The sequence below is a fragment of the Schistocerca americana genome, chromosome 4 (genome assembly GCF_021461395.2).
Source record: "Schistocerca americana isolate TAMUIC-IGC-003095 chromosome 4, iqSchAmer2.1, whole genome shotgun sequence".
Classification (NCBI taxonomy): Eukaryota; Metazoa; Arthropoda; class Insecta; order Orthoptera; family Acrididae; genus Schistocerca; species Schistocerca americana.
The window spans coordinates 453289-477347 of record NC_060122.1 but is presented as its reverse complement, the minus strand read 5'-3'; the positions used below and the strand labels follow the sequence as shown (position 1 = coordinate 477347).

The window sequence follows — 24059 nt, the reverse complement described above, 5'->3', positions numbered from 1 at the left end:
GTCTATTGCCAAGACATGGGCCACGGCGGTAGCAGTTGAGGGAGTGTGGTGTGGCGGCTGATGTGAGCGTCTATTGCCAGCCTCAAGGGTGAGGGAAGCAGCAGGTGTAAGGTGGTGGCGACGTGGCAGATGTGAGCATCTACTGCTAGGGCCTGAACCAGGGTGCCGGCTGTTGTGGAGAGGTGGTGAGGTGGTGTGGTGGCAGATGATACCGTCATTTGCCACGGCCTGGGCCAGGGTGGCAGTATGCGCTAAGAGGTGGCACAGAGGTTGATTTGATCGTCTATTGCCAGAACCTGGACCAGGATGGCAGCAGGCTCGAAGATGTCAAGCGGTGGCTGATGTGAGCATCTATTGTCAGGACCTGAGCCATGGAGGAAGCAGCCACGAAGAGTTTGAGTGGATGCCAAATTGAGCGTCTATTGCCAGGACATGGATCATGGCGGCATAAGACGAGAGGAAGTGGAACGGTGGCTGATATAAGTGTTTACTGCCAAGACCTGGGCTAGGGCGACAGCGTGTGTGAGCAGTTGGCACTGTGTCTGATGTGACTGTCTCTTGTCATTACCTGGGCCACTGTGGCAGCAGTCACGGTTAGGTGGTGTGGAGGCTGATGTGAGCGATAATTGCCAGGACCTGAGCCACGGTGGCAGCAGGCGCAAGAAGGTCGTATGTTGGCCAACGTGAGCTTCTATTGCCTGGACCTATTTGAGGGAAGCAGCAGGTGTGGGGTGGTGGCTTGGTGGCAAATATGAGCGTCTATAGCCAGGATTTGGGCGAGGGTAGCAGAATGTGCAAGGAGGTGGAGCAGTGGTTGATGTGAGTGTCTATTGCCAGGACCTGTGTAATCGGATGACCGGAGTGGGAGACATGTTCAGGGTTGTAAGGGTTGGCTTTGTGAAAGAAGGTGGGTGTTTGCAGAATTCTTCTCTAGGTGCTACAGTCGGGAACCGCGCGACCTCGGGAATGAAAGTATGTGATGTCCTTAGGTTAGTTAGGTTTATGTAGTTCTAAGTTCTAGGGGACTGATGAACCCATAGTGCTCAGAGCCATTTGAAACATTTTTTTAGCAATCTTTCTCTTTCTTGTTGATTCTCCCAATACATTTTCCGGTGGCTCAGCCCCACCACACGTGTTGTGGTGGAGCCTTGTTGATGCACGCAGTCCGTGGAACGCGACACCGGGCTCGGTCCACGGCTGCGCAGGCTGTTGGAGGTTATCAGCACGAGGTCTGGCCCAGCTCGCCTCCTGCAGATGCTGCGGCTCGTGACAATGCCGGGAGTCGCCAGTGGAGCAGCAGCCAATGCCCACCGCCAGCCGGTCTTCGGAGGCAGCGTCACTGACGATGACGACGTTACAGCGACCAGATGCCTATTCGATCGAACCGAATGCTGGCGCCCTTAAATAGCGCAAGCCGCTGTTGAATCTCCGGGTACGCAGTGGGGTGTCTGTTAGAAAGTTTTTGATGATTTGCCTAACACACCCACACCACACGCGGCCCGCGCCTGTGTAATTCTGCTAATGCTGCGTTCTGATGATTGCTGTGCACGTACACACATACCGACGCTCGTTGCAAAACTATGTCACCTGCATAGTGCACTGTCCAGCCTTTGTCCACCGTTTGCTGTGAAGCTGGCGCATCGCGCACTGAAACACACCAAATCACAATTTCGCACCGTATTTCCTAAAAATCACCCCCTGTCTTCTACAACTGTGCCAGGGTGGCAGCAGGAGCAAGTAGGTGGCACGGAGGTCGATGATCTCGGCCAGGTTGGCAGCCTTCACTTGCAGGTGGACCAGTGGCCAATGTCAGCATATATTGCGAGGACCTCGGCAGTGTGGCAGCAGTTGTGTGGAAGTTGCACGGGTACCTATGTGAGCATCTATTACCAGGAATCTATGCCAGGTAGGCAGCAAGCACGACGAGGTAGAGCGGTGGCTGATGTGAGCATCAACTGCCAGGATGTGAGCCAGGTTGGTCGTAGGTGCGAGGAGGTAGAGTGGACACCGATGTTAGCATCTATTGCCAGGGCTTAGGCCAGTGTGGTAGTAGGGGCGAAGTGGTGGATTGGTGGCCGATGTGTGTCTATTGTCAGTACCTGGGCTAGGGTGGCAGCAGGTGTGGGGAGGTTGTGTGATGACAGATGTGAGTGACCACTGCAAGGGCGTCAATCGCCAGGGCCTGGGCCAGGCTGGCAGCAGGTGTGGGGATGTGCAGCAGTGGCCAAAAATCATTGTCTATTGCCAGAACATGGGCCCAGGTAGCAGAAGGTGCTAGGTGGTGGAGAGGTGACTGATGTGAGTGTCTATTGCAAGAGCCCAGACCAGGTTGGTAGCAGGAGCAAGGAGATGGAACAGAGGCTGATGTGAATTTCTATTGCCACGACCTGGGCCAGGGTGGCAGGTGGTATGGGGAACTGGCATGGTAGCCGATGTTAGTGACTATTTCAAGGACTTGGGCCAGTGTGGCAGGAGATTTGGGGAAGTGGAGCGGTGGCCAATGTGAGCGTCTACTGCCAGGCCTGGGCCAAGGTGGCAGCAGGTGCAAAGAGGTTGTGTGGGTTGTCGATGTGAGTGCTTATCGACAGGTTCTGGGTCAGGGTGGCTGTAGCCATGAAGAGGTGGTGCGGCAGCCGATGTGAGCATCTACTGCCAGGACCTGGATTAGGGTGGCAGCCGGCATGTGCAGGTGGGGCAGTGGGCAATGTGAGTGTCTACTGCAAGAACCTTGCAGGGTGGCAGCAGTTGTGTGAAGGTGGCACAGTCGCTGATTTCCAGGACTTGTGGCGAGGTTGGCAGCAGGCACAACGAGATGGAGCAGGTCCTGATGTGAGCGACTACGGCCAGGATGTGGGTCAGGGTGGCAGCAGGTTCGAGAAGGTAGAGTAACGGCTGAGGTGAGTATCTATTGCCAGGACATGAATCTCGACGCAATTTGTGTATTCCATCTTCATTGAGAGGTTCTGAACGTTACAATTAACTGTCAGTTTTGCGTCGGATTCGAAAAACTATACTCACAGGAGAACGACCAAAGGGTGCCCGAGGTAGCATTAGACCCTTGGAGACAAGTCGGCTGGAGGACGATATATTGAATCTCGACGCAATTTGTGTATTCCATTGTCATTAAGAGGCTCTGAACGTTGCAATTAACTGTCAGTTTTGCGTCGGATTCGAAATACTAGACTCACAGGAGAACGACGGTAAGGTGCCAAAGGTGCTCAGAGTTATCAGCGAGCGGAACGCTGCCAAGCGCTGACGTAATCACATGCAACTGTTACATAAGCATATCTACTGTGATAGGCCCCTGAGGGGAGCCAGGGAGCAGGATACTGAGTGAGGTGTGGTGCTACAAAAGCATAAAATCGGTTCTCGGCTTTTGGCAAGATCAATGTGTAGTTTTTATTAATGATAATACACCATACAATCACCAACAAATTTACAATCTTCCATATTAGATGTAACGCTTATTTTAGACCAAATATAAATTTTTTCGTCGGAATTAATCTTACGTCTAGTCCTACAATTAAGTGACAATGAACCATAAGGTACTAAGTAAGAACGGGGGCGAGTTTGCCTGTGGAGAATAACATGTGCCCCGGCCCGCTTGTGGGCGAGTTTGTACAGGCGACTAAGCAGCGTGCGCTTGTATCTTGAGCTATAAATAGCTGCTGATTCAACTTCGCGCATTCATTATATGAATAGCATTATTCAAGAATGGGTCGCCGTTTTGGATATCGCCGTCGCAGACGAATACTGGTCTACAAACAATTGGTGAATATTACTGGCACTTATGGTACCGTTCCAGCGCCAGGTGCCAGTAAAATGGTATCAAATCTCAAGAAGATTGCTAGTCTACCTATATTGTCAGGTCCTAATTACTTTTTAGGAGGACGATGTATTGAATCGCGACGCAATTTGTGTGTTCCATCGTCATTAAGAGGTTCTGAACGTTACAATTAACTGTCAGTTTTGCGTCGGATTCGAAAAACTAGACTCACAGGAGAACGACCATAGGGTACCCGAGGTAGCAATAGACCCTTGGATAAAAGTCAGCTGGAGGACGATGTATTGAATCTCGACGCAATTTGTGTGTTCCATCGTCATTAACAGGCTCTCAACGTTACAATTAACTATCAGTTTTGCGTCGGATTCTTAAAACTAGACTCACAGGAGTACGACGATAATGTGCCAGAGGCCGCAATAGACCCTTGGAGACACGACGGCTGTGGGACGATGTATTGAATCTCGACGCAGTTTGTGTGTTCCATCGTCATTAAGACACTCTGAGCGTTACAATTAATTGTCAGTTTTGCGTCGGATTCGGAAAACTAGACTCACAGGAGAACCACTATGAGATGACCGACACAGCAATAGACCGTTGCAGACATTTGCGCTAGAGGACAATGCATTGAATCGCGACGCAATTTGTGTGTTACATGGTCATTTCTGTGTTTCGTTCCACACACTGGGCAAGATATTTTTAAAGCTTTTTATGAATACTACTGGGTGTACTGATTTCCGTTCAGTAGTAAACGTTTGAAATTGTCTATTTTTGATTAAACTTTCTTCCACTAATATTTTTGAACTACATGGTTTTGCTCCTTGGACATATGCTGTGTGCTCCGAACCGAAGCTACAGCTCTTCGCATTATCGACTACAGATTCCCCATTGTTGTATCGCGTATAAGTTTGTGCGTTGCCGAAACCATGGGCTGTTGGCGACAGAGGTTCCTGTTCCAAATGTTTTCTGCTTTGTGCTAAACCCTTCTCCAGGTCGGATATCCGTTTGTTCATATTCACTTGCCACTGCGGAATATCCTCACTGAGTATTTGTTTGATGGTTTGCACGTCGTTCTGTACCTGACTATTCACTGCGGTACTGAACGATTCAGAGCCTCTATTTGCTATGGCTGCTTGTACTTTGGAATTAATGTTCTTGTCAATCTCACACTCCTTCACTTCTAGCCATGAGTTGAATTCTGTTTCAATTTTAGTTGCTTGTTCGTTCCACTTCTGCTCTAGAAGCTGCGTGGAATCTATTTCTAGCTTTTCTACTCGATTGGCTAATACACCTATTTCGTCTACCCTGTTAGTGTTTGCTACTTGCAGGTTGTTGACCTGTTCAGTCAGCTCCTGCACGGCCTTAGGTATCGACTCATAATTCTGTTTCATATCTGCAATCTCTTTTTTCATGTTTTCTAACGATTGCACAAGTTGCTGGTCCCGCTCAGCTTGCCGGCGATCTCGCTCAACTTGCTGGCGGTCTCGCTCGACTTGCAGTAGCGCAAATTCTGCCTGGTAATTCAGCACGCGCTCTAATATAGCCTGAAGCGAATACCCACCAGGCAGATTACCACTCTCTGGTTCCTGCTTTTCTGGTGGTGGTACAACTTCTTTCTCTACATCCCCTTGAGGACTAGTGGGCGGTGGCACCACTTCCTGTGCCCCTGCCCCCACATTCTCACATGTTATATCCTCAAAGAGAGTACTAGTACTACTTGAGGTACCCGGTTCCACATTTCCTGCACTAACTAATTGTTGTTCCTCAGTATCCATATTGCTCGGACGTTGACTACGCAACTTAACCATATTCATAAATTGCTTACTAAACCACAAAGTCTGACAGTTTTGCCCCTTGCACACAAAATACGTTAATTTATCTACACTAACTGCACACTAAAAATTACTATCTACCATCAACTTTGTCCTGTCACAAACACTAACATCAAACTACGCACAATATGCACACCACTAGCGAAATGAGATCACTTCACTAGAGCTCGACTTCTACAAACAGGACAACTACACTGTAGTCTTACCTTTAGTTTATCTTATCTCGGGGTTCGGCTGCCCCCGGATTACGTAGTCGTTACAGCTTCTCAGTACTATCAGGATCGTCTTCTCAGACTCGTTTGCAGTAGTACGTTTTGTCATGAAAGAGTGTTTACACATTCATTAATACATAGCATTGATTATGATATACATACATACATTTATCACTGAATACATATATATCTACACATACATAACAATCAACACTGAAAGAAAAATATATAAAATTTTATATTTGTGGCCACTGCAAATTCGGGCCCCGCGTTTTTGGGCGACAGTTTCGCGTTTTTTATTATCGCATATACGAAAAGAGCCGCGAAATATCTGTTAATAATGCTGTGCTTTGCTTTTCTTTATCATCATTACCCTTTAGCGGAATGAAATGTATATATGGAAGTCTTATTGTTATTTAAGGAACGATTTTTCGTAACTGTAACTCATGCCAAGAATCAATATATCTTCCCTACTTCATAGTGATTAAAAGTTGAAATTACTTTGTTATGAGCACTGATGTTACAGTCCGTGTGATCGTTCAAAAACACAAGTTCGCAGTGGATTTTATTTCTCGTTAAAATGCTATTTCATACCACGACTAGCCCAAGAACATGAGACTCTCATTAAAAAATACGTTGTCACTATAAAGTTTGCCAGATCAGAACGGAGCACAGCAAGATTCCTATCAGATTCTGAAGGTACATTAAATTATTTGCACTGTAAATTATATCCTATCAGCAGCCCGCGTCAATCTGCAACACATCATAAAATCTGCTGATCTTCACTGCCAGTCTGGGAGCTAAAAGAAATAATATTATTTTACTATTATTTTACCGCTTCCTTGCGGTATGCTCGACTATATTGTAAGTCGTTTAAATACGCAGCGGCAGCGGCTCTTCGTTCTCCACGCAGCTCAGCACCACAGATAATATTTATATAACTGAAAAATGTCTCAACAGGATGGGATAATATGCAAGCAAGCTTAACAATAAATAATACAAGTTTTCATTTAAACAACTCTATTAAAACCTTTAAATATCTCAGTGATTACAGACCTTTGTGAATTCGCACGTAATGGCGTACATTGCTTAGTCTCGACAAAAGAATGCTACACTAGCGTTCGCTACTACGACACAGGATATCTTACTCGTTCGACTCCCAGATGAAGAAGACAAAGAAATTGCTATTCGTCACGTATTATATACTAGTTACTTATTTTAATCTTTGTTCGACATTTATCGTCTGTGGCGGTTTCATTACTCGCCGACGCAGATATTCTCAGAAATAAATAATAAAAAAAATACATAATTTTATACAATAACACAATATGATACATATAATTTTCTCGTTACTACATAATATGTTGTTTTTGTTTCTTACTAGACGTTACAACTAGATACATCTAGTGGACCCACTATATCCATTGCACATTTTTCAAATACTGTTTCAGCTGTGTCTGTAATTTCTAAAGGCATCCTTGTTTTCATTTGTGTGTTTTTGTTCTTTTGACATGATAGACACTTCCTAATATAATTTTCAATGTCCCGCTTCATTCCGCGCCACTGCTTGTACGCTTTTATCCTCTCGAATGTCCTATGCATTCCCTGGTGCCCTCCCAAGGGATTATCGTGCATCTCCTTTAATATACTTTCCTTTTCTTCGGGGCTAATTTCCTCATTACTATTTGTCTCTTGGTCTATCTCACCTGACACTTGCGCTTGCCGCACGTTTACGGAACTCTGTTCCGCCTTTTCTTGTGCTACTGAGGTTCTTTCTGCCTCCACATTTCGCTTTAAACTTGTCTCTTCCTTTCCTTCCTGCCTTATCCGGCTTAACGCGTCCGCATTACTGTTTAGCCTTCCTGGCTTATATACTACCTCGTAGTCGCACTCTTCGAGCTTCAGTCTCCACTTTAGGAGCCTCGAACTCGGATCCTTCACACTAAATATCCATGTTAGTGGCTTATGGTCTGTCACCACTGTGAATTTTCGCCCATACACGTATGGTCTAAACTGTTTTACCGCGTACACTATAGCCAACAACTCTTTTTCCGTTGTACTATAGTTCAGTTCTGCTTTGTTCAGTGGTCTGGATGCATATGCAATCGGCAAGTCTTCGCCAATCTTTTTCCCTTGCGATAACACGGCTCCCAACGCTGCGTTACTCGCATCCGTTGTGATTATAAACGGTTTCGTAAAGTCGGGATACTGAAGTAACGGAGGATTCACTAATTTCTCTTTCAGTTCCTCGAACGCATTCTTCTGTCGTTCTCCCCATTGGTATTCTACTCCTTTCTTTAAGAGTTCATGGAGAGGTTTCGCAATTTTGCTGAAATTTGCAATGAAACGTCGATAGTAACCTATCAATCCTAGAAACCCTTTTAGTTCTTTTGTTGTTCTCGGCTGTGGGAAGAACTTCACCTTCTCCACCTTTGCCATATCCGGTGATATTCCCTTGTCCGTGATACAATGACCTAGGAAGATTACCTCCTTCCTCAGAAATTCACACTTGTCCGGTTGCAAATTCAAATTGTGCTCTCGCAACCTGTCAAATATTTCCCGGAGTTTTTCGTTATGCTCCTGCAGGTTTTTCCCATAACATACTATGTCGTCCAAATAGACAAAACATTTAACACCTTGTAAACCTGCCAATACTGTGTTCATTAGTCTCTGGAAACATCCTGGGGCTCCTTTCAGTCCCATCGGCATTCTTTTGTATTCGTAATGCTGATAGTTTGAGCTGAATGCCGTTTTCTCTCTGTCCTTCTCGTCCGTCAATATTTGATGGTACCCGCTTGCAAGGTCAAGCGTCGAGAAGTACTTGGCTTGCCCTAATTGATCCAGGATATCGGAGATATTCGGCAGTGGAAATGCATCGCCTACCGTGATGTCATTTAATTGTCGGTAGTCCACTACTATTCTCCACTTCTGCTTGCCACTTGCATCCAACTTCTTTGGAACTAACAGTAACGGTGCGTTCCATGCGCTCTTGCTTTCGACAATTATGTCATCCTTCAGCATTTGTTCTATCTGCTCTCTTAGCACTTCCTTTTGCGCTTCAGGGATCCTGTACGGTCTAGCGTTCACTACCTTCCCCGCGTGTTCCGGCGCAATCGGTATTCTATGTTTCACTGCAGAAGTATTGGACAGTTTGTCCCCCGGTAGATGAAATACATCTCCGTACTCCGTGCAGACCTCTGCTAGAGCGCTCTTTTCTTCGACATTCAAATGATCCATTCTGAGTTGCCTTCGCAACACACTAGCACGACTTTCCGTCTTACCTACTGCTTCAGTGCTACATTTTACTTCGCGTACTTTCGCTATTCTTTCTAACTCTTCCGTTACTAATCTTACATTTTCTAGTCGAACTCTGTCCTCTGACACGTTTAATGCACGTACTATGCATTTCCCATTTCGCACTTTTACTAATGACTCAGGTACATGTACCCCTTGTGCAATCTCCTGCCTCGGTATGACCATTTCTCTTTCGATTCCCCGTGGTACCTTTCCGTCCACTTCCAACAACATTATTCTTTCTTCCCGGGGCCCTATCTCCCCGCCTATTTCTGAATCTGCTTCTATCTCTTGTCCCTTTGGTTCTTCCTCTACTACTAAGGGTATATCTCGCCCTTTTAGTCTTATTACTTTACCCGCATAGTCCAGCTTGACTCTATGCTGTGTTAAGAAATTTCTCCCTATCAATCCGTCGTACGGAATGTCTAGACCTCTACCGTACACGTGAAATTTCTGTCTCACCTTTTCAGATCCGTCTATACTTAAGTTTATTTGTACCGTGCCTATTGTGCTAACGGCTTCACTCGTTACACCTTTTAACCGAAGCTTTTCTGTTTCATTGATTCCCAGCCTACTCTTTACCGGAATGCTCGTCCTCTTTAACAAACACAATTGTGCTCCTGTGTCTATTAGCAACTTTAAGTACTTCTTTAGTTCTACGCAGTACAACATTACCACGTCGTTTTCTGTTGCACAGTCGATTACCCTCACTATGGGTTTACCTATTGCAACAAGGCCCGACTGCGCGGCCTTGCCGCCTCTTAGTTTCCCTGTACTACCTTTCCTGTTTTGCTCGATACTGGCACCCTGCCATTTCTCCAGGCGTGCCAGGGCCCTTCGTGGCAGTCTTTCGCGTAGTGGCCCTGCCGCTTACACTTAAAGCATGCAACATCTTTTACTCTTGTGCACGGAACTCCGCAGTTCCCTGGACTTTACCCGCATAGTCCAGCTGGACTCTATGCTGTGTTAAGAAATTTCTCCCTATCAATCCGTCGTACGGAATGTCTAGACCTCTACCGTACACGTGAAATTTCTGTCTCACCTTTTCAGATCCGTCTATACTTAAGTTTATTTGTACCGTGCCTATTGTGCTAACGGCTTCACTCGTTACACCTTTTAACCGAAGCTTTTCTGTTTCATTGATTCCCAGCCTACTCTTTACCGGAATGCTCGTCCTCTTTAACAAACACAATTGTGCTCCTGTGTCTATTAGCAACTTTAAGTACTTCTTTAGTTCTACGCAGTACAACATTACCACGTCGTTTTCTGTTGCACAGTCGATTACCCTCACTATGGGTTTACCTATTGCAACAAGGCCCGACTGCGCGGCCTTGCCGCCTCTTAGTTTCCCTGTACTACCTTTCCTGTTTTGCTCGATACTGGCACCCTGCCATTTCTCCAGGCGTGCCAGGGCCCTTCGTGGCAGTCTTTCGCGTAGTGGCCCTGCCGCTTACACTTAAAGCATGCAACATCTTTTACTCTTGTGCACGGAACTCCGCAGTTCCCTGGACTTTACCCGCATAGTCCAGCTGGACTCTATGCTGTGTTAAGAAATTTCTCCCTATCAATCCGTCGTACGGAATGTCTAGACCTCTACCGTACATGTGAAATTTCTGTCTCACCTTTTCAGATCCGTCTATACTTAAGTTTATTTGTACCGTGCCTATTGTGCTAACGGCTTCACTCGTTACACCTTTTAACCGAAGCTTTTCTGTTTCATTGATTCCCAGCCTACTCTTTACCGGAATGCTCGTCCTCTTTAACAAACACAATTGTGCTCCTGTGTCTATTAGCAACTTTAAGTACTTCTTTAGTTCTACGCAGTACAACATTACCACGTCGTTTTCTGTTGCACAGTCGATTACCCTCACTATGGGTTTACCTATTGCAACAAGGCCCGACTGCGCGGCCTTGCCGCCTCTTAGTTTCCCTGTACTACCTTTCCTGTGTACAGGATGGCGGGTATGGGCAGGCGGTGGGCGTTATGGAATAATAGTGTAATTTTTAGAGAAAGGCCATTTATTGGCTAAAGCATGATGAAAGGGGCTACATATGCCTAGGGAGGTGAGGGTGAGCCAGAGCTTACAATTTGGCGAACATTGTTCGCGAAGCTACCGAAAGTTGTTGTCTGCCAAAACTAAGTCCACAGTGCCGCAGCACCGGGAGAAGCGGGAGATGATCAATGCTACAGGGCGCGCATCCGTCTCACGGGTGAGCAAGAATACAAGAGAGCGAGCCCGGCGACGGGCGGCCGGGTATGTTCGACGCACCACGCGGCTTCCTCCGCCCTGATTGGTCAGGACCGAGCAAACCGTGCGGGCGGCATGGAACTTTCCAGAGCGTTGCCTGCTAAGCGACGCCTGGGGCGGCGTTACCTCGTCAGCACACGAGAGAGGCGCGTGAACAAGGTGCCCTTTCTCGGTGCTGACTTCCTGTTACCAGACCGTGGGACGAAAGAATTTACAGGCAGCTAACACTGCCGGCCGTGGCTTGGCCGCAATGGAAAAATGAAGTTACTGGTTGGAGGCTCATACAATAAAGTAAAATCTCCTATTGTCTGGCTCATCCTTTACATTCCTCCCCCTTCCGTGGGAGCGGAGAACGTACGTGAATTCGCTCAATGTAATTATTATTTGAATGTAAACAAATTTAGCTTGCAAAACAAAGTAAACATTACTTGATTAAGAATGGCCCTCACGGAAGACGGCAGGGGTCTTAACCTACGGGAGGATATAGAGACTCTAAAGACCTCCTAAGGGTCGCAAGGGGACTTAGATCAACAATTTTGTGTGCATGCAAGAATCATCATAAGACATCAAATCATCATAGAATATCAAAACATCATAAAATATCAAAACAAAATTAGAACAAAACATAGCAGTGTGAATTAGACAAACATGTCAAGTGTTCTTGTTGCTAAGTTGAAGTAAAAATGTCTTTTTTTTCTTTTGTTGGAATAAGTTGAAAATATAAACACATCACCACTGATGAGTCACGGCGAGGGCGAGTGGCACGAGGCGGCGTGGTGTGTTGTCCTCAGCGGGCAGCGTGCAGGCTGCCGGCGGGTAGGGGGCGTGGCCGTGGCCAGGTCCGTGCACTGGAACTCAGCGCAGGGGGGTATGAGGGGAGGTTCACACGTTTCAAAACACAGTTGAAAAGGGAGTTATTACTAAGGAAACACTTCACTACACTACGCTAGTTTTTCCACATTAACTGATATCTCAGTTTCACTCTTAAAACTAAGGGAGGGCACATGCCTGATAGGTTCTTGTTTTCTCTTTATTGTTGAGTTTAGTTTGTGGCTGTTTGCCATTCATTTAAGTGCCAACAGGCGAACGTAAGAAATTTGTCCTTTTTCATGTTTTAGCAAATCATCAATTGACGTTAGGATGTGATTATTTGATTTTTTAGGTAAAACTTGAACGTTAGCTGACAAGGGAATCATGAATGAGCTTTCAGGTATAAAAGCATTATTAAAGGGGTGCGAATACTAAGTAAGGCGTAGTGGCATGAAAGGTTATAAGTGGTGTTCCAACAGGAAGCGTTTGCTAAAGATCTGCGCGGAGGCTACGTCAGAGTGGCAGCTGACTGCAAGGCCGAATCTCGCGCTAAGTCAGAAAGGCGCGCGGCAGATAATTTCCAAGGCCAGCGTGGCGTCGGGGCTGCACGCGGCAGCTGAGGGGTCTACGACTGTCAAATGCAACTAAATAGAAGTGGGATTACGCGTGACATAAAGCTAGATGAGCTGTTACAGTGGGTTCTGTTTAAAATTACATTGTGCATCAGTAAATTGGTTCATAACATGAAAATGTAAAAGTGAAGTACACATATATCATATTAAATTTACTGCATATTCCATATCGGTAAACAAAGAAAGTTAAGTGCCTCTTTGGGCTGACCCTCTACGTGTAATAACATTCACATTTTGAGAAGAATTTTCTCGTCACTCAATATATTTGCTGCACGCCGTTAAGTGAGAGTGACGAAGAAAAGTGACACCAGTTTGGTGCAGGTGGGACATAGATTGTGTCGTAGGATGTCAACGCTGTTGCTAACGAAAGGAGAGAAACAAAACTCGACGATGTCCATAGTGGACACAGAGAGTATAAGGAATTGGATTAGAAAAGACTAATTTGAGCGTAATTTCTGAAGGACTTTCCCTTTATGAAGGTATAGTGCACGGCGCATCGTTCACACGACGTTATCGCCTACTTAACTGTGTAAATGACAATTCTGCGACTCCAAGATAGCTGCTACTTACTTCTTCCTAAAACACGACTGCTCTCACTTAAAACAAAACTTTACTGTGCGACAAAATTCACCGTCTTTATCCTCTCAACATCTTGCGACTAACTTTACTTTGCGACCAAATTCGCCGTCTTTTTCCTCTCAACATTTTGCGACTAAACTCGCCGTCTCTATAACTCCGTAGTGCTGGCCTCCTCGGGCCCAGCTGGTTGCTTAAAACTCCGTCTATCATTGGTTATCTCGCAGTGTCCTGGGACACGTCATACAGTTAAATGCTACTTCTTCAATAGTCGGTATTCCTTCGGAAAATACAACGGGAAAACAAAGAAGGCTCAAGGTTTTGAACAGAGATTTCCGCTTACTGGCGTTTAGCTGCGGGCTAGACGCGGTTCGCATCTGACGTTGCCTGATCAGCTGTCGTCAGAGAGAACACTGTTCTCATGAACTCTTCTTCGACATGGAAGATCAAAGTCTGGGCTGAATAGTTTTGTGTGTTGAAAGTTGACAGATCAAAGTGGGTAGAACGGACTATGTCGCGAAACCGAAAAGTGAAGAAACGACACAGACAGCTAAGGGTTCGCGCGGGTGCCAACCGCGTCACGTAAGGTACGTGCCCTTGCGGGTTGTGCATAACTCTTCATGTGTTGTGTTGAGAGAGGAAAGATGAGAGTGGGTAGGTTGGACTATGTCACGAAACGGAAAAGAGAAGAAACGACACAGACAGCTGAGGGACCGCGCGGGTGCCAGCCGCGTCACGTCAGGTACGTGCCCTCGCGGGTTGTGCATAACTCTTCATGTGTTGTGTTGAGAGAGGAAAGATGAAAGTGGGTAGGATGGACTATGTCGCGAAACGGAAAAGTGAAGGAACGACACAGACAGCTAAGGGACCGCGCGGGTGCCAGCCGCGTCACGTAAGGTACGTGCCCTTGCGGGTGTGGTTCTCTTGTTCATCCAACAGACTAAGTATATATACAAAGCTTACTCGTTCTGTGGGTGTGATTCACTCTGTTTACGTTATCTATCACGGGGGTAGGCATGTGGTATGTCCCTCCTGATAAACATTCAAATAAAAATGATAATAAAGCATGGTTACATCCTAAACTACTCTTCCAAAACAATTTATCACCTAAGACATCATTATTATTAAACAAATAATTGGCAGTACTCGGGGACTTACTCTAGCATGCTTGAAATCCTACAAAATTATTATCTTCATCAGTATAGTAACACAGCGACACATGGAAACACTAGGTTGATACAAATACTAAATTACTGGTGCTGGCAAACTCTAGCTAAAACTGTCTAATCATTTGATAATAGCATAAATAAGACCTGGACAAAATGAACAATAGTAAAAATAATACATCGAATTAGTAATTAGACATAACTAATTGGATGTAAGTAATTGGACATAAGTAATTGGACATAATCAATTAGACACAAGCAATTTGACATAAGTAATTGGCAACTCGTCATAGTGATATAAGCGGTGGCAAAACCGTAACAAAAGCAAAAGTTTAAAATATTATTTCCTTCAAACAAAACTTCCTTATCCTCCAGTTACATTTCGTAGCAAAATGAATGTAAGCATCCCTTGGTATTCCTTTATGCTCTCGTTTGTGTTTTCATTCCAACCGATCTTTGGTACTTCTACCCACAGGAAAACTGTCATTAAGCAATGGCAATGTTGTGTGTAATGCTGTGGAATAGTGTAGTGTCACGTTAATACTTCCTTTAGCAAGATTCTGATGAAAAATGATTTTATGTCTCCTTCAATGGACAGACCAATAATTATTAAACGTGTGATAAACCGTTTCCTGTGTTGATTTGTATTTGCAAATATTGACGATCATCAGTCACCCAACCAATCGTTCCGGTGTGTATTGGTTGTTCCTTTTGTTCATTCTCTCACTTACCTGCTTCCATATAATCAATATTGGCGGCTTGACGAAGCTAGTTGCATCTCGAAGACGTCGATATGACTTACCTGTCGGTGCTTTGGTTTTTAATAAAATTAGAGTTCATTTGTCATATAAAGAGTGTGTAGGGAGCAAAGTAAGTTCCTGACTATTGAAAATGTGCATAACGTTATTCATACGGTTCGTTATATAATGGTTAAGAATTTCTGTGTTGAGATTCAGTGCAGCTTGAGGTGCTAAGGTGCGACACGCGTCGCGCTCGTGAGATTGTAAGTTGCTGACAGCACAGCTGACAGTACGGCTGCGTCCGGTTTCACTGGCTGGGCGGCAGAACTGGCGTTCACGCTGGGTCCGTCCTCTTACTACGCATGGAGTTTGTCTCTCGGTACAGTCACAAAATTTCCTTCCAGAGTTATCTTATGTTGTTCACGACAGTTATGAATGGAGGATGTTCTTTTCTAAGGGACTCTAATAACTTCAATCGTTAGAGGTCACAAAACTATCGGGTTACAACTATTTTACTTAAACACTCTGTTCTTCAAAATTTAGGTAAATGGCAGGTGTTAGACTTCTATATAAACTATATTTTGCAATGGCATTCCAAACCCAACTCCTTGGCTAACGCGTTCCCCACTCAGCGGTCGTTTACAGGACGGATATAGCGGCAAGTGCCGGCTTTCTTGACGCCATATAGATCCGTTTATTAACCGTGGTGGTGATACAACATAGCCGGAGATCGATCTGAAATTCCAACATTTACTAATCCTGATGGTTTAGACAATGCGTACCAGGAAAAGTTCTCTCTCACGATTTTTGTTCCATACTGAAAATTCAAATAGACAATACACATAGATTCCCGTCTTTAGATAAGACTAATAAAATCTGTAGGGCAATATTAAGCTGGTGATTTTATTTTTATAACTATCACTTTAGGTTTGCTGTTTAAACTGCAACGTACGAATGTAGGAATGTGTAGCGTGGCTGAGGCACGTGGCCTGCAGGGCTATGGTTGGGCGGAGACGAGGGGCGAGGGGAGAGGTGCAGATGCTGCACGCACCAAGGACAGAGGCGGTGGGTGGGGAAGGGGGAACTGCAATGGCCGCTCTCTCGGCAGGCAGGTGGATGGGGAGGGGAGGGGGCCGCGTCGCCAGCTGACAGGGAGGGGCGGGACTCGGCGCATGTGAACAGCTGTAGACCACAGTGGAGGTATTTACGCACTCCTTCCGTGGCATTTAATATACAGAAATACGTGGTACCAAAAAACTTACCTCGTTGTCTGTTCAACATCGCATCACGAAAACAATAAAATAGCACTTCAGGAAGACTCCTTTTACTTTAGAGTAGCCTATTTGTTGTTTAACTTGGACGTATTTATTCTTGTTATTATCGTTGTGTGATCATTTTGCAAAACATACATGTAATAGGGCGTCTTTCAAAGTACAGGTAGACGGCTGCATGTAGTCACTGATCTACTGGCAGTTACGAAGGCGTATTAGTATCATGTTTTTATGGTAAAGCTTTAATACCTGTGTTCGTGCACTATTCACTAAATTAACAAGTGAAATGTGAATCTCTTTGAAATATACAAGATTAACTGATTCTTTCTCTACGTGTTCTTTTGACAAGGACAACTTTCCCCTTAATTCCATGATTAAAGAATGTTTGTGGTTTTAATTCTCGACCGCTACGATAACATGACTGGAGACGTTAAATGACAAGACAAAATGATCACATAACTTCAGTCACTTCCATTAACATGTGACGTCATAAATTCTATTACCAGTTACCAACAGTTGCCAATTCTTATGTCTACTTATAACTAACATGCACAATTTAATTAAATGTATAGTAACTACGGTGTTTTCCCTCAATTAATTCTCTTGCTGCATGCAGGACTTTTCCAACTGTTTACATACCATTCCAGACCTACTTTCAGGAACGCAAATCATAGGGGTTTGACCTTAGAGCATATCTACGTTGCTGTCTAGGTGGTTGTATTACCTTCTTTCTTGCTTTTTTGGGTGGAACTACTGGCGCAATAGGCCCGGTTTCTCCGGTCGGAATTCCGTGCTGAACCAAATCCGTAGCCGGTAGAAACTGCCTCTCTTCAAACAACCACGAAAATTCCTCTAATACCGGCTGCAACATCCTTCTCTCCTCACTATTTAAATGACCTAACTTCTCTGCTAATTCACTCCTTAACGTCGACGACATATCGCACTTCCCTAACTGAACATTTCTTTCCTTTCCTTCCTTTCTCATCTTTATCTCGCTGCTTCTCAGCTCCTCTTATTTCCTCAAAAATTTCCCGACCACTGGCAACAATAGTGTCCTTCGGTATCACAACATCTTCTACACCAAAATTATCTATACTTACTGGTATCGCAAAACCCTTCTGTCTCCTCTCCGGTCGGCAAATACTTCTCTTTATATGTACTGACTGACGATCTAAAACATCATTGTGGGTGAGCGGGTCAACCAGAATGTCTGTCTTAGGCTGTTCTTGACTTTTCACATCTATCCAGAGAATCTTTCCACTTCTGCCTTTTATCCTCACAGGGTCAGTGGTTTTTATCGGCCACATCTGCGGTTTTATGGGAGACTATGAACGGCGCCTTTCACAGCTCCCTCGCGTCTGACGGGGGTGCGAACTGCCAAATCGGTGAATTGCTTCGCCGAACTGCACAGTTCGCGTTCGATAATCCACTATCCCCTGATAACGGTGCAGGAAGTCATTCCCTAGTATGATGTCAAATTCACCCTTCTTTAGCCTTACTACCTCCATCATCTGACTGTATTTACCCTCGTCGATTTGCAGGTTCACTACACACGAACCTGCAGGGACAATTACTTCCTCTCCAAGGCCACTGATATGGTACCGGGGTGGCTGTAACACCCTTCGATCATTTTTCTCCACAAACAATACACTAACTTGAGCACCTGTATCAACTAAAATTCTAACTGATTTGTTCCCGAGTACGCCAAATAGACTAACGTGTTCCACCTCTTTACATTTTTCGGTCCTAACCGGGTGTATTATTTTTGTCGGGGGCGCGGGTGGGTGGCGGAACCTGCCCCCCAAGCGTTTCCCTGATTCGACCCCGCGTTGCGGCGGTGGCCGCGCATCTGATTAGAAAATGGGGACTTTGTGGGGCAAACATTATTAGCATGGCCTACTGTCTGGCAAATAGTGCAATACGGCGCGCGACAGCGCATTGCCGTATGGTTGGGCTTCCCACAACGCTGACAAAATACTTCTTTTGCTGGGACCGGTACTGGGTCCGATGGGCGCGGGGCGGCAGCGCAAAAACGCAACACCTCTTCGCGAAGCATTGCCAAACGAACAGCTTCAAACAGAGAAGTGGGGGAGGCTGCTTTGACTTCTCCTCCGATGCGGGGGTCAATACCGCGGACAAATGCATCAATTGCACGCGCTTCGGCTTCTGAGCGCAAAATTCTGTTTTCACTGGCATTTTCACCTAGCTTGTAGGTACGACAAGACACTGCTCGTATGCGATCTGCAAAGGCATCAAAATCCTCATTAGGCTTCTGCCTAAGGGTTGATAATTGATCTCTGTAATATGCGGTACCTCTGGTATCTGAATAACGCGTAGTCAATCCGCGGGCCAATACTTCAAATTCGTGCGTGTCACGCAATTCGTCCACTGTTTCTATGAACATTCGGGCTTCCCCTGTCAACTTGAGTCTGGCTACATTGACCAATAGATCATCCGGCCAGGCACACGTGCGACCCACATCACGAATATTTTGTAAGAACATAGCTACATTTTCGTGGGACTTCCCAGAAAAGGTGGGAATGAAATCAGCCGCAGGAAAATTGCTTACAGTCGCCATGTTAGCAGAAATTGTGGCGTTTGTATTAGAGACAGAATTAGTGTTAGTTGCCTCTGTTTGAGCATTTGTTACAGGGGTGGAGCTAGCCACAGGTACGGAAGTTCGCGCACTAGCTTCCAGCGTCTGTTTCAAGACGCGGTTTTGCTCAAGTAGCTCCTGATTTTCTGCGAATAACTGGCGCATTTGCGCATTTATGGCCTCGAGCGGGTCTTGCGAGACAGATGCCTCTACGGGGGTATCCCGTTCCGTCGCTCGTGTCCCTATCGGCATGTTTACAATTTTATGGGACGCTAGTGACCAGAAAAAAGTAATGATTGTTACAAAAAAAGGACGGCCACAAAGATTCTCAATCCAGCGGCGGAAGATCGTCGAAGATATAGTTGTAAGCATCGCGGCGACTTACATGGTGATGGAGGCGGTGCGACGCAGTGGTGGCGGCGACGGCGTGGTGCAGTAGCTGCGGCGGCGGCGGTCGGCGGGCGGCAACGAATGTGTTGGCGGCGGACGGCGGTGGCTCGGCCGGTCGGCGATGGCGGCAGCCCCTGGCGCGTCGGTGACAGCGGCGGATGACGGCGGCCCGGCAGGTCGCGCAGCGCAGCGCAGGCCCCTCGAACTCAGGCAGCGGGCAGCGCGGCGGCGTGCGGCTCACGTGGCTGACTAGCGTGGGCTGCCTCGCTGCAGCGCGCGCCCTGTGCGTGTTTAGTGGAGCAGCCACGGCCCACGTGGAGCAAACGTGGCGTCCGGTTGGCGCATTCCATGCGCGAAGTTCACGGCGTCTCGCCGGGAAAAATTTTGTGTAGTGACAAAGTCACTACGGGAACGTATCCAAACTTCTGACACCAATTGTACAGGATGGCGGGTATGGGCAGGCGGTGGGCGTTATGGAATAATAGTGTAATTTTTAGAGAAAGGCCATTTATTGGCTAAAGCATGATGAAAGGGGCTACATATGCCTAGGGAGGTGAGGGTGAGCCAGAGCTTACAATTTGGCGAACATTGTTCGCGAAGCTACCGAAAGTTGTTGTCTGCCAAAACTAAGTCCACAGTGCCGCAGCACCGGGAGAAGCGGGAGATGATCAATGCTACAGGGCGCGCATCCGACTCACGGGTGAGCAAGAATACAAGAGAGCGAGCCCGGCGACGGGCGGCCGGGTATGTTCGACGCACCACGCGGCTTCCTCCGCCCTGATTGGTCAGGACCGAGCAAACCGTGCGGGCGGCATGGAACTTTCCAGAGCGTTGCCTGCTAAGCGACGCCTGGGGCGGCGTTACCTCGTCAGCACACGAGAGAGGCGCGTGAACAAGGTGCCCTTTCTCGGTGCTGACTTCCTGTTACCAGACCGTGGGACGAAAGAATTTACAGGCAGCTAACACTGCCGGCCGTGGCTTGGCCGCAATGGAAAAATGAAGTTACTGGTTGGAGGCTCATACAATAAAGTAAAATCTCCTATTGTCTGGCTCATCCTTTACACCTGTTTTGCTCGATACTGGCACCCTGCCATTTCTCCAGGCGTGCCAGGGCCCTTCGTGGCAGTCTTTCGCGTAGTGGCCCTGCCGCTTACACTTAAAGCATACAACATCTTTTACTCTTGTGCACGGAACTCCGCAGTTCCCTGGTAAATTACACTGTGGACATCTCCACTCTCGTAACCCTCCATCGGTTTCTCTATCATTCCCTCTGAATTCCCTTACATCTATCGGGTGAACTTTCCTTAACCGCACCCAGCATTCCATGTCTGTGTGTCCCGGCCTGTCACACCCATAGCAAAAGTTTGTAAATTCTTTACCTGTCATGGCTCGTACTCTATGCTCTGGCCTGCTTTTCCTACACTTGCTCGCTATGTGACCTCTCAGCCCACAATTGAAACATCTCAACTCTTTACTTTCTCTCATGTTTTTTACAGCTTCCTTATTTCGAGTATACGTTATCCTCGGGGCTAGTCCCCGCTCTCTCATGGACAATATCGCACTCTCCTCCTGCAGTGCCAACTCCACTGCTGCTGCCAACGTGATTTCATCGCCTCTACTTCTCACTATTGTTTGTATTCTGTCATTACTTAAACCCTGTATAAAACACGCTCTTCCTAAGGAGTCAACTAGTTCTATTGCACCTTTCAAGTTTTCTCTGGCCGTAACTCTGTTTACCGCTTCGCGAAAGTCTCCCTGCATTTCATCAATTCTGCTTGCCCACATTGCTATCGGTTCCCCTTGTCCCTGTCTGGCTTGGAAAATTTTACATGCGTAGTAGTCTATAGTACGCTTACTGGCATAATTTTCTTCTAAAACGTGTTTCACCTCTTGCCACGTACCTGTGCGTTCACGCACCTGCAATCTCGACCTGGCCTCACCGGTTATCTTTGCTTTCACGAACTTCAATAACATTTCGTGTTCCTCAGGCTTTACTAATTCAAAAGCTGCATCTACATTTTCGATAAATTCTCTTAAATCCTTCTTGTTCCCTTCGAACACTTTCGACACAATACATAGGGCCTCTTTCACTGACATCTTACCACTAGTGGAGGATGACGCAACTTCATTAGTTAGGGGCATCTTAACTAAGTTAACACTTTACACAACAAAATACAATATTCTTAATACAGTTTTAAAATTACCGCTTCTTTTGTGGTGCGCCGTCTGCTCTCTTGGCTCGCGTCGTCCTGCGCTGCTTCGCGCTCTCCTTGTGCCCGCGCTGTCCCGCGCTGCTCCGCGCTCTCTTTGTGCCCGCGCTGTCCCGCGCTGCCCCGCGCTGTGTCTGCGCCCGCACTGTCCCGCGCTGCTGCGATGCGCCGGCCGCCGCTCTGTGGGCTGTGCCGACCCCGTCGCTCTCCTCGGTTGCCGCTGCTACGGCTGCTGCCGCTTCTGCTGCTGCTCGGCCCGGACCCCCGGACTCGAACGCTGGCTGTTTAGGCACCTCTGTGCCTCGTCGCTCCGCGTCGCGCTGCCGCTGTCCTGCGTTGCCCTGCACCCGCGAGGACTACCTTTCTGGACTCTGACGTACTGGTGCTACTAATGCTGAAAGTTGCGAGTCGCCACAACTTCCTGCCAATTGCCACAGTCGCTGTAGCAAAATCTAATGTCTCTGCCTCCTATTTGCCTATGCGCCTTTGTGATAACCCCACACCTGGCACCAAAAAGTTTTTATTTATGTCGCGTCCCAAGCCTGGGTATTGCGAGGGATTGAGCGACACGGTTCGTGGATGGGATTTTAGCCGGTTGACCGTAATGAGAGGGAGACTTTTGATCTGGCTAAGATGTAATAATCCCTGGTTTTCACAAGGCTAGGAAGGTGATAGAAATTAAAGTCGTGATAACTTTAACAAATTGCAGTTTATTCTAAGTGAATACAAATCGCCCTATCTGACGGTGGTTGCACTCACAGGAAGGCCAAGTCTAATACAGAGACGGTGACTGACTCCACCGTTCCGACTGCCTACTAGAAGGTCTGCAACGTTTCTTAACACCCTACGTTAGAGTCCCGCGGCTACGCCCTGACGCTCTCCAGCGACTATCTCCGGCTGCCTGCCTACAGCCCGTTCCCCAGCCCAAGTCGGCTGCTGCTATCTAACTCTTCGCCCTCACCACACAAAACTTAGCTGCCCAGAGCGGCGTGCTCTCGGGTTTTGTTAACGTTTCCCCTCCGACTCCGCCAGCGCTTGGCCTGACGTAGCGTCGAAGGCAACGTGCCCTTATTTGGTAGCGTTAAAAGATTGTTGTTGCTATTGTTCTTCAGAGGCTGAGTGGAGGGGCAGAGGCGCCTCTCCCTATATGGCCACGCACTGCGTCCTGAGCCCTTCATTGGCTCCTCGTGATGTAGTGCGGTCCCCACCAAGGGCCCTCTTTCTTTCTCTCTCCACTCCCAGACCTCTCTCTCTAGCCAGGAATGCTTACTGTTGATATTCTTAATTGAATGCTTATCATGAGTCCCTGCACAGACCCTCGTTTGTATCTACCGGCTGTTTACTTTCTTATCAAAGCACCCAGCTGCCCTGCAGCTCGAGTGCCGCCACGGCTGGCCCTTCTGCCACGGCTGGCGTCCCACGCTACAATTTTAACTTCGTCCCACGTACTATTCTTAAGGTACTGCAATTAGACTTGGCTTGTTCCTGCGGTTACCCTTGGATTCAAATCCCCTGGTGGACGATGTAATGAATCGCGACGCATTTTGTGTGTTCCATCGTCATTAAGAGGCTCTGAACGTTACAATTAACTGTCAGTTTCGCGTCGGATTCGAAATACTCGACTCACAGGAGATCGACGATTAGGTGCCAGAGGTAGCAATAGAACCTTTGAGACAAGACGGCTTGAGGACGATTTATTGAATCGCGACGGAATTTGTGTGTTCCATCGTCAGTAAGAGGCTCTGAACGTTACAATTAACTGAAAGTTTTGCGTCGGATTTGGAAAACTATACTCACAGGCGAACGACCATAAGGTGCCCGAGGCAGCAATAGACCCTTGGAGACAAGGCATCTGGAGGACGATGTATTGAATCGCGAAGCAATTTGTGTGTTCCACGGCATTAAGAGGCTCAGAACGTTACAATTAACTGTCACTTTAGCGTCGGATTCGAAAAACTAGACTCACAGGAGAACGACCATAAGGTTCCCGAGATAGCAATAGACCCTTGGAGACAAGCCGGCTGGAGGACGATGTATTGAATCGCGACGCAATTTGTGTGTTCCATCGTCATTAAGAGGTTCTGTACGTTACAATTAAATGTCAGTCTTGCGTCGGATTCGGAAAACTAGACTCACAGGAGAACCACCATGAGATGACCGACACAGCAATAGACCGTTGGAGACATTGGGGCTAGAGGACGATGCATTGAATCGCGAAGCAATTTGTGTGTTCCATTGTCATTAAGAGGCTGTGAACGTTATAATTAACTTTCAGTTTTGCGTCGGATTCTTAAAGCTAG

At 46.8% G+C, this 24059-nt stretch overlaps 1 protein-coding gene across 1 annotated transcript in view; it reads right to left on the bottom strand.

Annotated features, from left to right (window-relative positions):
- The window catches only part of LOC124612487, a 45671-nt gene extending 24025 nt beyond the window's left edge, over nt 1-21646 (bottom strand). The window contains exon 1 of the mRNA XM_047140721.1: nt 20929-21646. Within this exon, the coding sequence (XP_046996677.1) occupies nt 20929-21646 (718 nt within the window). The remainder of the gene's footprint in view (nt 1-20928) is intronic.
- Between the last annotated feature and the right edge of the window lie 2413 nt (nt 21647-24059).